This window comes from Coregonus lavaretus (genome assembly GCF_964263955.1).
Source record: "Coregonus lavaretus genome assembly, chromosome: 17".
Classification (NCBI taxonomy): domain Eukaryota; kingdom Metazoa; phylum Chordata; class Actinopteri; order Salmoniformes; family Salmonidae; genus Coregonus; species Coregonus lavaretus.
This window is the reverse complement of record NC_140004.1, coordinates 21,107,503-21,123,728: the sequence shown is the minus strand read 5'-3', so window position 1 is coordinate 21,123,728 and position 16,226 is coordinate 21,107,503. Positions and strand designations below refer to the sequence as shown.

The 16,226-nt window shown below is 41.4% G+C and overlaps 1 protein-coding gene across 1 annotated transcript; it reads left to right on the top strand.

The window, feature by feature from the left end:
• Positions 1 to 11,839: 11,839 nt before the first annotated feature.
• LOC311144601 (leucine-rich repeat transmembrane neuronal protein 4-like) lies at positions 11,840 to 13,384 on the top strand (the record flags this gene model as incomplete). The annotated part of the gene is made up of 1 exon (XM_084180638.1): positions 11,840 to 13,384. The coding sequence occupies exon 1, from the start codon at positions 11,843 to 11,845 to the stop codon at positions 13,382 to 13,384; it is 1,542 nt and encodes a 513-aa protein (XP_084036764.1). The 5' UTR covers positions 11,840 to 11,842.
• Positions 13,385 to 16,226: the final 2,842 nt, after the last annotated feature.

Here is a 16,226-nt window from a genome sequence, read left to right as displayed (position 1 = left end):
CCAAATTAACAAAAAAATAAACACTGAAATATCATAATTGAATAAGAGTTAATACAGTGGGGAAAAAGTATTTAGTCAGCCACCAATTGTGCAAGTTCTCCCACTTAAAAAGATGAGAGGCCTGTAATTTTCATCATAGGTACACGTCAACTATGACAGACAAATTTAGATTTTTTTCCAGAAAATCACATTGTAGGATTTTTAATGAATTTATTTGCAAATTATGGTGGAAAATAAGTATTTGGTCACCTACAAACAAGCAAGATTTCTGGCTCTCACAGACCTGTAACTTCTTCTTTAAGAGGCTCCTCTGTCCTCCACTCGTTACCTGTATTAATGGCACCTGTTTGAACTTGTTATCAGTATAAAAGACACCTGTCCACAACCTCAAACAGTCACACTCCAAACTCCACTATGGCCAAGACCAAAGAGCTGTCAAAGGACACCAGAAACAAAATTGAAGACCTGCACCAGGCTGGGAAGACTGAATCTGCAATAGGTAAGCAGCTTGGTTTGAAGAAATCAACTGTGGGAGCAATTATTAGGAAATGGAAGACATACAAGACCACTGATAATCTCCCTCGATCTGGGGCTCCACGCAAGATCTCACCCCGTGGGGTCAAAATGATCACAAGAACGGTGAGCAAAAATCCCAGAACCACACGGGGGGGACCTAGTGAATGACCTGCACAGAGCTGGGACCAAAGTAACAAAGCCTACCATCAGTAACACCTACGCCGCCAGGGACTCAAATCCTGCAGTGCCAGTGTCCCCCTGCTTAAGCCAGTACATGTCCAGGCCCGTCTAAAGTTTGCTAGAGTGCATTTGGATGATCCAGAAGAGGATTGGGAGAATGTCATATGGTCAGATGAAACCAAAATATAACTTTTTGGTAAAAACTCAACTCGTCGTGTTTGGAGGACAAAGAATGCTGAGTTGCATCCAAAGAACACCATACCTACTGTGAAGCATGGGGGTGGAAACATCATGCTTTGGGGCTGTTTTTCTGCAAAGGGACCAGGACGACTGATCCGTGTAAAGGAAAGAATGAATGGGGCCATGTATCGTGAGATTTTGAGTGAAAACCTCCTTCCATCAGCAAGGGCATTGAAGATGAAACGTGGCTGGGTCTTTCAGCATGACAATGATCCCAAACACACCGCCCGGGCAACGAAGGAGTGGCTTCGTAAGAAGCATTTCAAGGTCCTGGAGTGGCCTAGCCAGTCTCCAGATCTCAACCCCATAGAAAATCTTTGGAGGGAGTTGAAAGTCAGTGTTGCCCAGCGACAGCCCCAAAACATCACTGCTCTAGAGGAGATCTGCATGGAGGAATGGGCCAAAACACCAGCAACAGTGTGTGAAAACCTTGTGAAGACTTACAGAAAACGTTTGACCTGTGTCATTGCCAACAAAGGGTATATAACAAAGTATTGAGAAACTTTTGTTATTGACCAAATACTTATTTTCCACCATAATTTGCAAATAAATTCATTAAAAATCCTACAATGTGATTTTCTGGAGAGAAAAAATCTCAATTTGTCTGTCATAGTTGACGTGTACCTATGATGAAAATTACAGGCCTCTCTCATCTTTTTAAGTGGGAGAACTTGCACAATTGGTGGCTGACTAAATACTTTTTCCCCCACTGTACTTGGTGGAAGCAGTCATTACAGCTGTGAATTATTTGCATTATGATTCTACCAACTTTGCACAACTATTAGGTCAACAGACATTGTTTTTGTACATTTCTCATTTTTTGGGGACAACCTTTACTTCACTACATTCCTAAAGAAAATGGTATACTTTTTACTCCATGCATTTTCCTTGACACCCAAAAATACTTGTTACATTTTGAGTGCTTAGCAGGACAAGGAAATAGTCCAATTCACACACTTATCAAGAGAACATACCAGGTCATCCCTACTTCCTCTGATCTGGTAGACTCACTAAACACATGCTTCATTTGTAAATGTCGAAGTGTGTCCCTGGCTATCCGTACATTTTTTTTAAACAAAAAAATGGTGTCATCTGGTTTGCTTATTACATGGAATTTGAATTGATTTTTACTTTTGATACTTGAGTATATTTTAACAATTACATTTACTTTTGATACTTTTTTAACTAGGCATGTCAGTTAGGATCAAATTCTTATTTAAAATGACGGCCTACCAAGAGGCACTTAAGTAATATTTAAAACCAAATACTTTTAGACTTTAACTCGAGTAGTATTTTACTGGCTGACTTTTACTTGAGTCATTTTCTATTAAGGCGTCTTATCTGAACTATGACAATTATGTACTTATTCCACCACTGGTTGGTGGCACCTTAATTGAGGAGGGGCTCGTGGTAATGGCTTGAGTGGAATGACATCAAATACATGGTTTCTATGTGTTTGATGCCATTCCATTTGCTCTGTTCCAGACATTATTATGAGCCATTCTCCCTTCAGCAGCCTTCTGTGCCAGGAACACTCAACACCTCTTGGAAAGCCATTCTGTTGTCTTTTGCATTTTATTTTTTGTAATTGTCCCGCAGAAAAATAAAACCCTATCCCAGGGTTAGGTTTTCAGAAGTTGTTGAGCGCTTCCATTTGTATTTTTCAAGTATTGTGGTTTCAGCATCATGTTATGGGTATGCTTGTCATCGGCAGGGACTGGGGGGATTGTCAGGATCAAAATAAATATGAAAGGAGCAAATCCCAGGTAAAAAGTTAGAGGAAAACCCGCCTCAGTCTTCTGAAGACCCTTTTTTTTTCAGCGAGACAATTACACACATTTTTATGCCAAAGATGCACCAGAATGGCTTTCAAAGAGGTGTTGTGTTTCTGAGTGTAGTCTTAGTCCTGACTGGACTTTTATTGAAAATCAGAGACAAGGTTGAATATTTGTGTTTGTCAATGATTCCCAACCAAATATTATAAGCTTGAGCATCTTTTTACAAAAACAATGGATATATACGTTGTCCTAAGAGTTGTGCAAAGTTGGTAGAATCTTAATGAAAATGATTCACCGCTGTAATGGCTGCCAAAGGTGGTTCCACCAAGTATTAACTCGAGGGTGAAGACTTATCAAATTATGATATTTCTTCTTTTTTTGGGGGGGGGGGGGGGGATGTTCTATAACTTTCTTTCACTTTTGAAAATGTGGAGTAGGTTGTGTAGATCTGTAGGAAAAATATTGATAATTGAATCCCTTTTTAGATACTATTTTAAAGCAGCAAAATGTGAAAAGTTCAATGGGGGTGTAGATTTCTATAGGCACTGTACATGCCCTTATCACTTCCATTGATTGTACATTTGTGGTGGCTGAAGTTAGTTGTAGTGGCTGTTTTAAAGAACCTAACCATGGACTAGAATGCTTACTTTCAGGGTGAGGAACCATCTAACATCAAGTTCAAACATCCTGAACTACTCTTTTAAGCTACATGCCAGAATTCAACTCTGAATTAATCTAAACAACTATTTGCCTATTTGTGCAGGTAAACAGGAGGCCTGACTCGGTCTACTTAGACTCGGGTCTCAGTAGTTGCCCCATGGCTACATTATTTTGGTCACTTCCTATGCATGGCTTCACATTTAAATGAAGAGTGGTTAACTTGGAGAGATTGTTTTTCTCCAAGTGCTGCACACAGTTCTTTTATTTTACCTAATTGTATTCTTATTTACATATTTACACAATGTATTACAGTGGGATTCATTATCGAGGAAAGGTCTTTCCCTTGTTCAATTATTTAGGGCTCAGTCACAGACATTAAAGTTTCATGAGAGACAATTTGGAGGCAGTGCTGGTCGCGGAGTGTGAGCATGCATGGTCGCTTGGGAAACAAAAAAGGCCTTGTTGCCTTTAGAAGTGTTTGTTGTGAACTTGTGACTGAGGATTAAGTGACACGTGGAATAAAAGTACATTCATCATTACATTTGTGGACTATTAACCCAGAATCTAGCAGGTGGTATTGTATGTTGATCAAATGTATTTGATTAGGCATGTCACTCTGAGAGTTATCTCTCTTAAAGATAGCCAGATAGATCACTTAAATAACTTGATAAATAAGTTGCTGTCTGACTGTTTGAGGAACATCCACAAAATTGTCAGGAATGCTCTTGAGTAGGGTTGCAAAGGGAGGGTATATTACTGGAAACTTTCAAAGTTTACCATTAAACTACTAGAATTTTGGTATCTTTCAAGGATTTTATGTAATCTATCACAAAACATCTAGTGGTCCTTTTGGGTACTTTGTCATATTTAGAAATGTAAATTGCCAGTGCCTAAAAAATAACAGGCAACAAGTTACTCCTCCCCATGCACACTTAGAAATAACACTTGTTTTGGGAAATAAAAACATTACACAAATATAACTTTGATCATTCTGCATGCCTTGCATCCTCTTAACAGCCAAATCACATGTTCGCAGAAATAGCCTTGTGGAAAATGGGTCATGTAAGATTTTTTCTACAGCATAAATGGGAACACAGGCTACACTAGGGAGGTAATTGAAACTTTGTGTGTATTTGGTTTTACATGGGATAATAAATACTCAACGGCAGCTTACTGTAATACTTTGCTGATAAAGATTAGAGCAGAAAATATCTGAATCTCTGAATCTATTCTGTCTGAATACTGTTGTTCACATTCACTCTTATAATATGTCTTGATATTGTTCCTTTAAGGCATGTTTTCATGTCAGAGGGAAAATGTTGTAAAGATTTTACGTTTGCTCTATTCTCTGCACCAACTCATACACTGGTAGCATGACTACTTGCAATGTTTTAATTTCCAATTGTCAGGGTATAAATCTTCCATTTGCTCTGGGCTCCAATCCCAGAATGAGATGTGATTACATGAGCTGAATTAGACTTTTTAAAACCCTGGTTTCCAAAAGAAACTAAATGAACTAAAATATGTTGGTTATTTGTCTCCAATATGTTTATTATGTAAGTAAGTATTATGATGTTCGAAATGTGGTTGAATACTATAAGTGTAAAATTTGGATTTGGACATCGTATTGTGATGGAACTCCATTCCTCTCCGTCCCTCGCCAATTCATGGTTATTACTCCAATGTGTCATCTATCCTGGGTCATCAGTTCCCCTGTATATGGTTGTGTTCCCCTGCTCAGACATTGCATGCATCAACCAATGGTTGCGTGCCACGTCATCAACTGTGCCGTCGGGAACCAGATTGCTATAACATATTATGTGGTTGATGCATAAGTGAAATACCCATCCAGGCGCTGTAAGATCTGGCATGCGTCAGCAACGTCTGAGCAGAGGAACACGACCTATGTTTTCTGCATTCAAGTTTCAAGTTTTGGCCTCCCGAGTGGCACAGCGGTCTAAGGCGTCACTACAGACCTGGGTTCAATCCCAGGCTGTGTCCCAGCCGGCCGCGACCGGGAGACCCATGAGGTGGCGCACAATTGGCCCAGCGTCGTCCAGGTTGGCCGGCCGTGATGTCCTTGTCCCATAGCGCTCTAGCGACTCCTAGTGGCGGGCCGGGCGCATGCATGCTGACTTCGGTCGCCAGCTGTATGGTGTTTCCTCCGACACATTGGTGCAGCTGGCTTCCGGGTTAAGCGAGCAGTGTGTCAAGAAGCAGTGCGGCTTGGCAGGGCCGTGTTTCGGAGGATGCATGGCTCTCGACCTTCGCCTATCCCAAGTCCGTACGGGAGTTGCAGCGATGGGACAAGACTGTAACTACCAATTGGATATCACGAAAAAGGGGTAAAAAGTACAAAAATAAATAACTATTCAAGTTTTATTGTCACGTGCACAAGTGCAGTGAAATGCCTTTAATGCAAACTCTTTCCCAACAATGCAGTAATCAATATCAGTAGTACAGTAAAATAAAACACATGATGGCATCACAATGGTCGTGTTCCTCTGCTCAGATGTTGCTGACGCATTCCAGATCTTACAACTCCTGGATAGGTATTTTACGTATCAGCTAACCACATCATATGGTATAGCAATCTGGGGCACGACCATTGGTTGATGCATACAACGTCTAAGTAGGGGAACAGGACCAATGTTATCCTTCGATCGGGCTGTGCTGATGAATTGGCTTGATTGGTGTCATGTTTTTGTTGTTGTTTGGTTGACCAACTTTTTATTTCGTTTAGTCATTTTTATTTTTCAGGGGGGGATACAGGTACAAAAACAATCAATTAAATTCATACAAAGATAACCCTGACCTATTCCACCCCTCAGTCCCCCCCCTCTTGACTAGCACCATTTATTCTAATGATGATTCTAATGTTATAACTTCTAATAGTAACTGTATCCACTGGTTAAATGGGAGAGAGTGAGGTGGTTGCCATCTTAGTCAAAAAATACATAATTGAATTAATTTTGTAACTTTGCCCCAGAAGCATTTAACTGCAGGGCACTTCCACATCATATGAAGGAATGTTCCTACAGTGAGGGAAAAAAGTATTTGATCCCCTGCTGATTTTGTACGTTTGCCCACTGACAAAGAAATGATCAGTCTATAATTTTAATAGTAGGTTTATTTGAACAGTGAGAGACAGAATAACAACAACAAAAATCCAGAGAACGCATGTCATAAATGTTATAAATTGATTTGCATTTTAATGAGGGAAATAAGTATTTGACCCCCTCTCAATCAGAAAGATTTCTGGCTCCCAGGTGTCTTTTATACAGGTAATGAGCTGAGATTAGGAGCACACTCTTAAAGGGAGTGCTCCTAATCTCAGTTTGTTACCTGTATAAAAGACACCTTTCCACAGAAGCAATCAATCAATCAGATTCCAAACTCTCCACCATGGCCAAGACCAAAGAGCTCTCCAAGGATGTCAGGGACAAGATTGTAGACCTACACAAGGCTGGAATGGGCAACAAGACCATCGCCAAGCAGCTTGGTGAGAAGGTGACAACAGCTGGTGCGATTATTCGCAAATGGAAGAAACACAAAATAACTGTCAATCTCCCTCAGCCTGGGGCTCCATGCAAGACCTCACCTCGTGGAGTTGCAATGATCATGAGAACGGTGAGGAATCAGCCCAGAACTACACGGGAGGATCTTGTCAATGATCTCAAGGCAGCTAGGACCATAGTCACCAAGAAAACAATTGGTAACACACTACGCCGTGAAGGACTGAAATCCTGCAGCGCCCGCAAGGTCCCACTGCTCAAGAAAGCACATATACATGCCCGTCTGAAGTTTGCCAATGAACATCTGAATGATTCAGAGGACAACTGGGTGAAAGTGTTGTGGTCAGATGAGACCAAAATGGAGCTCTTAGGCATCATCTCAACTCGCCGTGTTTGGAGGAGGATGAATGCTGCCTATGACCCCAAGAACACCATCCCCACCGTCAAACATGGAGGTGGAAACATTATGCTTTGGGGGTGTTTTTCTGCTAAAGGGACAGGATAACTTCACCGCATCAAAGGGATGATGGACGGGGCCATGTACCGTCAAATATTGGGTGAGAACCTCCTTCCCTCAGCCAGGGCATTGAAAATGGGTAGTGGATGGGTATTCCAGCATGACAATGACCCAAAACACACGGCCAAGGCAACAAAGGAGTGGCTCAAGAAGAAGCACATTAAGGTCCTGGAGTGGCCTAGCCAGTCTCCAGACCTTAATCCCATAGAAAATCTGTGGAGGGAGCTGAAAGTTTGAGTTGCCAAACGTCAGCTTCGAAACCTTAATGACTTGGAGAAGATCTGCAAAGAGGAGTGGGACAAAATCCCTCCTGAGATGTGTGCAAACCTGGTGGCCAACTACAAGAAACATCTGACCTCTGTGACTGCCAACAAGGGTTTTGCCACCATGTACTAAGTCATGTTTTGCAGAGGGGTCAAATACTTATTTCCCTCATTAAAATGCAAATCAATTTATAACATTTTTGACATGCGTTTTTCTGGATTTTTTTGTTATTATTCTGTCTCTCACTGTTCAAATAAATCTACCTTCAAAATTATAGACTGATCATTTCTTTGTCAGTGGGTAAACGTACAAAATCAGCAGGGGATCAAATACTTTTTTCCCTCACTGTACCTGATTTAGGGGACACAGTGAACCGTTGGGAGTTGGGGTTCAATTTCAATTCTTATATCTTCTTTAATTGTGATTTATTCAACCAAGATGCAAATGCAGTGAAATTATTTTTTATAAAACATTTGGTGGCATCCCATTGAATCCGGGGGTCATCGACCACATTGTTATTGATCATTGTGAATGAATTTAGTTCAATTTTAATTATTTAGTTCAATTTCAAATTGAATTGAATGCAGCATTTTGTAGTAATGAAACGTTGAAATGCCATCTTTTAGCTCTTTTAGGAGATTCTGAAATGTGAAGTTCGCAGTAGTAAGCGTGGTGGTCAGACAAGCTCATATGTCGAATTTCTATTTTCGTGATTAAAGAAAATAGAGGTGTAGATAATAGTATGAAATCAATTTGTGAGAATGATTTATGCCTGTTTGAGTAGAAAGTGTACTCTTTTGCTTTAGGATTATGTGCTCACCAGGCATCAATGAGGTTGTAATCAGAGAGTATATGCTGGAGAGCCTTGGTTGCGTGTGGATTGTAGTTGGTCTTATTAGATTTGTCCCGTGGGCCCCGTGTAGCTCAGTTGGTAGAGCATGGCGCTTGCAACGCCAGGGTTGTGGGTTCGATTCCCACGGGGGGCCAGTATGAAAAATGTATGCACTCACTAACTGTAAGTCGCTCTGGATAAGAGCGTCTGCTAAATGACTAAAATGTAAAATGTCCCGCATGTCCAAAATGTCATTGACGTCTGTCCCAATAACCAGATGGTATTTAGTTCATTCTAACAATATCCTGTTAAGAGAATCAAACAATCTAGAATCATATGAATTTGGAACATACACATTAATAAAGGCATTTTCTTTCTATCATGGATACACTTAAGGAAAGTGATTCTGCCTTCTTGGTCTTTGCCTTTACCCAAGATGGTGATTCAGAGTTTCTTATGTATCATTATGATTACACCTTTAGTTTTGTTTGGGCTTGATGAAAAAGCAGCCAGTTTGTACAAATGGTTCTCTATTCTATGTGAGTTCCTTTTGGAGCAGGTGTGTTTCTTGGAATGATGTGCCAATTTAGAAATAGGCCTACCTCTCATTGGTCAGTGCTCGTTGGCACTGCGCGCAGTTTGACTAGGCTAGAGATATTGCCTGAGGTTGTCCGGCATACAAAATGACTTGTACATCAATGATTGTAAACATATTGACATGTTTAGTTTGACACTGAAGGATAGGACGCAGTTGTCACAAAATATGAGAGGTATTTTCAGAAGGTAGAAAGAAAGTAATTTGAGCAACAACAAAAAATCGTGAAGGGCGATTCGTAACGTTTCAATCATTTTCTGATGATGCATGCTACATTTGGATTGGTTTGAGGTCCCGGATGCACTCAGCCGATCAAAACATTTGAACCCGGGACCGATGCGTAGGCCTATCGGTGAATCGTTAAACCTACATCCCTAAGAAGTAGCGTATAGTTCATTGTGCAAAAACATACCAAAATGTTAAATTCATTTAGGTTGTGTAGGCCTATCCATCCATTTGATGGCAACACTGCTGAGGCACGCGTTATGACCGGGAGAGTTATGACCGGGAGAGGGCATCCCGAATATCCCTGTTGTGCAGGCTGAGCGCACGAGCATTTGCCAGCACTAGAATAGTCATTTTCTCTCATCAGGACCAGTTGCGACTAGACTACAGCGCGAGAAAGGCGAAACACGGCAAATACTGTAGGCTACAGCAAAAACCATGAACAGAAATCCGCTTGGCTGAATCCCACCAATTACACTGGCGCTTGCTGACTGGAATATACGCTTACACTGGGAATATCAGCTTATTTTGTGGCTTGTTCTAGTCTAGATTCAAGCCACAGATAAAATATATAAACTTGTTTTTAAAGTGTATTTTTTTCATGGTAGACTAAATGATGTTTATGGGCTTTTTCTGTCGTCAGCTGTTGAATAGACTACAGTGCTTTTTCTTTGCTTATATACTTTGAGTCGTGGTATGCAACTGAAATAAGGATAGATAAGGCTACTCCATACTTACAAGACTTTGGAGCAAAGCGGCAGCTTTGCAGTGCTGTGCGTTTGGTTGAGGAGCTAAGTGGCTGCATTTGCTTCGTTGAGCGGGCTAGTTCAGCTGTGTTGGTTAGGCTATTTGTCCAACCAAATGAGGACTGCGCGCGACATGCGGGCATTGGAGTCAAGCATCAGAAGGCTCTAACCTGTGAAAAGGAGCCGACACCACGCAAACATGATGGGTATGTTGAAGATCATACAAATGTGTTCCATTTGCCCACATACATTGTTCTCATGGAAGGCAAGGCAACCGCTCAAAGACAAACGAATCACGACATTGATTACATTAGGCTATTGTGACAAAACCCATGTGTTATGTATTTCCTATGCTATTGGAATATAATTGAAAGTCCTATCATTTTCAAACAAAATACATAAAAATCCCTAGAGGCATAATATGCCATGCAGACCCTCATGAAATGAACACTATTATCAATCTGCCGCATGCTAATACGAATGCGCCGCAGTTGTAGGCTAGGATAGCGGCCTTTCTAAAATTAGCCTACCAGGCAGACAGCAAGATTGAACTGTCTGCATCTCAAAGGTATTGCTATTAAGTTATAGCTTTGATAACTTTAAGGGTTTTCTCGAGTTTGTAACCGCAACTCCATTTGCTGACGAGGACAGGCTATGGTCAGTAGGCATAACAGCTTTTATATAAATAAATAGTCTTCACTTTGATCAACAGGTTTCCTATGTTTTTGGTCTCATCAGTGTTCTATCTGCCTTCATGGGATGCCGTTTTGACACTGTTCTCGTTAGCATAATGCAATGCGTTACATAAAGACCGAAATTAATAAAGAAGTCAAAGGAATCAGGGGCTGATTTGAATAGCTTTGATTCTATTTAATTACCAACTAGAAACGTTGCAAGCCTAGACTTCTTTAGTCTTTTTCTGTCTCAGTTTTTTTATTTGCATTTATACACAACTGAGCAGTCCTATTGTCCCATGATATAGTACTACATAAAATGTACAATTGCTGCAATGAAAGTATTATGGTATGTGAGACTGAAGGTCACCATTTTTATAACATGTTTTAAAATTTGGCTAATAGATTCTTTGAAATTACAGATCCCCATCAATTATCTTTTAATTTACAGATATTCCTGCTTGGCCATTGTCTTAATCATAATAGTTTATTGAAAATAATTAAAGAGCATGATTCCTTTATAGCTGCTATCCCTCTTGAACTACTAACCTTTCATATTACCTCACATTACTCTCAATATCACCCACAGGAATTGAACGCTGATGGATGTCATTTCTAATTAATGTGAAAAAGCACACTAGCAGCTGATCTCTTGCAGCATGCAGCTCTTCCATTTAGGTTAGAAGTTTTCACCAGAAAATACCACAACCACTCTCCACTATTCCCCTAAACAACCCCTAGGTACGGTACTTTCATTCAGATCAGTGTTTCTCAAACTCTGACCGACGACATGCACCTCAGTGTGTGTCAAAACATCTGAGATGACACTGATTTATCTTAAGTGCTAGTTTGAATGTAAGTGGTTCTCCAAGCAGGAAGGACCACAGCCTGCTGGTCCCCTAAAAAAGTTGAGAAGGCAGGTTTAAGCAAATAGTGCTGAACATGTACTGTAGATAACATTTCCCCGCCCACTTCATTCACAGTGTCAAAATGTTTATTCTCAGCATGCTCATTTTGACTTACAGTATGCTTACTGACATAAATGTATGCACTTTTTGAGTGTCCCTATCTCCCCCCCCCCCCCTTCTGCAGGATCCCTGATGCGACATAGATGGCTCATGATCCCATTGTTGATGCAGTGCTGGCTGCTAGCGTTTCCAATCAGTGTTCGTGAGCGCCCCTGTCCTCAAAGCTGTAGATGTGATGGGAAAATAGTATACTGTGAATCCAATGCCTTTCGGGACGTGCCAAACAATGTGTCTGTGGGATGCCAGGGCCTCTCTCTGCGCTACAACAGTTTAGTGAATCTCAGCGCTAGTCAGTTCTCAGGCCTCAGTCAGCTTGTTTGGCTTTATCTCGACCACAACTACATTAACTCAGTGGACAGCCAAGCCTTCCATGGGGTACAGAGGCTGAAGGAGTTGATTCTCAGCTCTAACAAGATCACACAGCTACAAAACAACACTTTCCATACTGTCCCTAATTTACGAAATCTTGACCTCTCTTACAACAAGCTGCAAGCACTCCAGCCCAGTCAATTTCTGGGCTTGCGGAAGTTGCTCAGTCTCCACTTGCGGTCCAATTCTCTGAAAACTGTCCCAATGCGGGTTTTTCAGGATTTGCGCAATTTAGAGTTTCTCGATCTTGGCTATAATCGATTGCGAAGCCTCACTCGAAATGCCTTTGCTGGGCTGCTCAAGCTGATCGAGCTTCATTTGGAACACAACCAATTCTCCAAGATCAACTTCTCTCACTTTCCCCGCCTCACCAACCTGCGGGCACTCTATTTGCAATGGAACCGAATTAAGTCAATAAGCCAGGGACTAACCTGGACATGGACGGCCTTGCAAAAGCTGGACCTCTCTGGAAATGAACTGCAAGTAGTGGATTCCAGTACGTACCAATGTCTCCCCAACCTACAGACCCTGAACTTGGACTCCAACAAGCTTAGTAACATGTCCCAGGAGACAGTGGATGCCTGGATCTCCCTCACCACCATCAGCCTAGCTGGGAATGTGTGGTACTGTAGCCCTAGCATCTGCCCCTTAGTGGCCTGGCTGAGGAACTTCAAGGGGAACAAGGAGACCACTATGATTTGTGCTGGGCCTAAGGAGTCCCAGGGAGAGAAAGTGATCGATGCAGTAGAGACATTTAGTATCTGTAAGGTCACTCCCACCACCTCTTTTGTCTCAACCACAGCCTCCCTCAACACCCCATCTCAGTCTGAGCTCCTGCCCCTTCCCACTTTGTCCAGGGTTGAGGAGGAGTTGACCCGCAGTGGCACGGCCATCCCCTCCCCTTCCGGGGTCTCCCCTACCACCCCAGAGCAGGATTTTGAGTATGTATCCTTCCATAAGATTATTGCTGGCTGTGTGGCACTTTTCCTGTCGGTGGCTATAATTCTCCTGGTTATTTATGTGTCCTGGAAGCGCTACCCCAGCAGCATTAAGCAGCTCCAACAGCGCTCCATGGTTAAAAAGCAGCAGAAAAAGGTGCAGGAAACAGAACGCACCCTCAGCTTGCCTCTGCAAGAGTATTATGTGGACTACAAACCTGCAAACTCTGAAACTATGGATGTGCTGGTTAATGGGACTGGACCCTACACATACACAATCTCAGGATCCAGAGAATGTGAGGTATGATCCGTCACCCTCCTAAAATCCATTTCCACTGCGAGGCACAAGAGGTAAATTTCTCGATGATTTTGGGGATTAAAAAAATGTTAGATTTTTTTCTCCTCTTTCTGTGTCTGTTTGTTGGATAGGAAATATGAGTCAGTGCATGGTGACTTGAGTCATTACATGCCAGGCTAGTTCAGATAATCCCAGATCATTTAAAGTACAGTTTACCTCTCTGTCAAAAAAGAAGCACCATGAATTGATTGAGAGTTAGAGAGTGAAGCTCGAGTTCAAGTTTTCTTGCACTTCTGTTTGAATTCATGTCTGAAGGCAAAATAGAATGATGACTTCATCAAAAAAGTGAGACGTGCCAGATCAAGTCACTTTGCAGTGACTCTTTTCCTATCGTGTGTATTTGCTACAGCAGCATACCTTGTCGACGGCTTTGGTTGTGGTAAAAACTTGAGTCAAGTGAATCTTGATTGGTGACTCCTTTGTTTGTTATTTATACATTGCATTCAAAGAATGTTGGGATTCTCCCACGTGCTTTCCTTATTTTTATGTGATAGTGTGAACTGAATGTCACTATTGTCTTATTTGAACTCTCTCCCTCTTACTTTCTTGATAGTGATAAATCGATTAATGTCTTGATAAATAGACAGAGGCTATACCTTTAACACCTCTCGGGTCTAATGGCTGGTGTATTACATGAAAATAAAGCTCAGTAAAGGTATTGAATTATCAAGTACAGAAGATCCTCAGTGCAAAACAGTCTATTTCTATTAAGATAAGTTCTATCTACATTACCATCTCAAACCTGGCCCTGTCTCTCTCTCTCTTGCTCTCTCGCTATGCCTCTGTCATTAGATGTTTCTGGTTCTAGCCAAAGAGGAGCAAAGCTAGGCAGGTTTTTGTTGACAAAGCAGAACCACAGTAAGCAGAGGCCAGAAGCCATCACAGAGGCCCTTGATGTTGTAAGACGGCAGTCAGGCTGTTTTCTTACAGTAAGAAGGACCTTGATTTTATTACAGTAAATTGGAAGGCTTCATTGGAGATCTGAGACTGAGCGAGAGGCCGTCAGTGTGCATTTTTATCCAACATGTGTAGTGAGCTACACTGAGTGGTTTAGAACTGAGTCATAGAGGAATGTATACTGTAGAGGTAGAGGGGGAGGGGAAGGGAAGGGTAGTGAGGAGAAGGAAAGTGGAAAGAAGGTTCATGGACTTCAAAGGTATTCCCAATACTACTTCTACCCTTCAACATTTTACCACTATTGTAGCCAAACACCTGTATTTCCTCTGATGTCTCTCAAAGCCTCATTTGATAAAAGAGTAATCAGATTTATTGTCATCAATTCATTGATTTATTACATTGTGTAATAGCAGCACCAGATTATTTTTTTCTGACATAGGAAGCCCCAGCAAATCACTTACTGTGAAGCCTTACAAATTGAGCATAGCAATAATGTAAACTGATATTATGTCTGGCCCCCTGAATTACAAGGCATCTAATCAGATTAAGCCAGTCTATTTGGCTCATGTGACTTTACAGCTACAGTATTACAGTATACCATGCAATAATACTTATCAAAAGTAAAGCCATGGCATTCATATTTTGACTACTGAAGATGGAAATTCATGCTGCATAGTTGTTCTTCTTTTTGCATTACCTTTTCTCAGGACCACAGCTACACTCTTAGACAAAAAGGTGCTATCTAGAACCTAAAAGGGTTATTCGGCTGTCCCCATAGGAGAACCCTTTGAAGAACCCTTTTTAGTTCCAGGTAGAACCCTTTTGGTTTCAAGTAGAACCCTTTCCACAGAGGGTTCTACATGGAACCGAAAAGGTTTCTACCTGGAACCAACAAGGGTTCTCCTATGGGGACAGCTGAAGAACCCTTTTTTCTAAGAGTGTAGGGATTGAGAGAGGAAGTCGCCCAGGGAGTGCCACTTGAGTCTGCACCTTTCTCTCAGACTCAGTGTTCCCTTTGGTAGCCAAAAAGCACATGCACATTGGAGTGGAGCAAGGTTGCTCATGAATTGCCCAATATTATAGAAGGTAGTTTCTATTTCCTATAATATTTTAGCACCACTTACCAGTACTTTGCCTCGTTACAGTATGTTTTTCTCAATTTCCTCCTCAAGTATCACAAATCCTACATAACGTACCGAAGGAGCAAGCACAAATGTATTGTAGATGTACGTTTCAGGGACGCCGGCAAAGATGTGGCGAGCTGGCATTTTCCCCAGGGCTTTTCTATAAGGTGGGGCAGCGCCTTAACCTAGTACAACCATCCGGAAGTCTCTTGAGCTTACATTCTGTTTCGCTACAGTAGTAATCAGTCTGGTAATAGGCTAGCAGCGCCCCACCACTTTTGATTTAGTTGAATAAAAAATATTGATGCAAAAGCATTAAAAAGAGGGACAAAGTACTGTTTTTTTTTGCTGATTTGCCTCATGATTTGTTAACTCGCGCACAATTTATCTGTCATTCACATCGGAGTGCTGCAGGTTCTGTGCATGTCTTGACCAATCAGATGATAGAAATCACAGGTCGCAGGGGCCAGGCACAACACACTTCTATTAAAGCTCAAAGCACACTCTCCACTTTCCTCCAATAGGCCTATTTATTTAGCAAACGTGATAACACTGTAGTAAAAAAAAACTGCAGTATATACTATAATAATTACTGTATTGATTTTGCGAACTGTAGTATTTAAGTATTTACGTTTCATTATCTTTCAAATAGAAGTGGGGGCTTTCTCCTTGAGGAAACCTTCTGGAGAAATACTAAAAGAGCACATTTTCCATAACCTGTAGGTAGGTAGGACTGGGGTCTGAACGGATATTTTATTTTATTTTTGCAA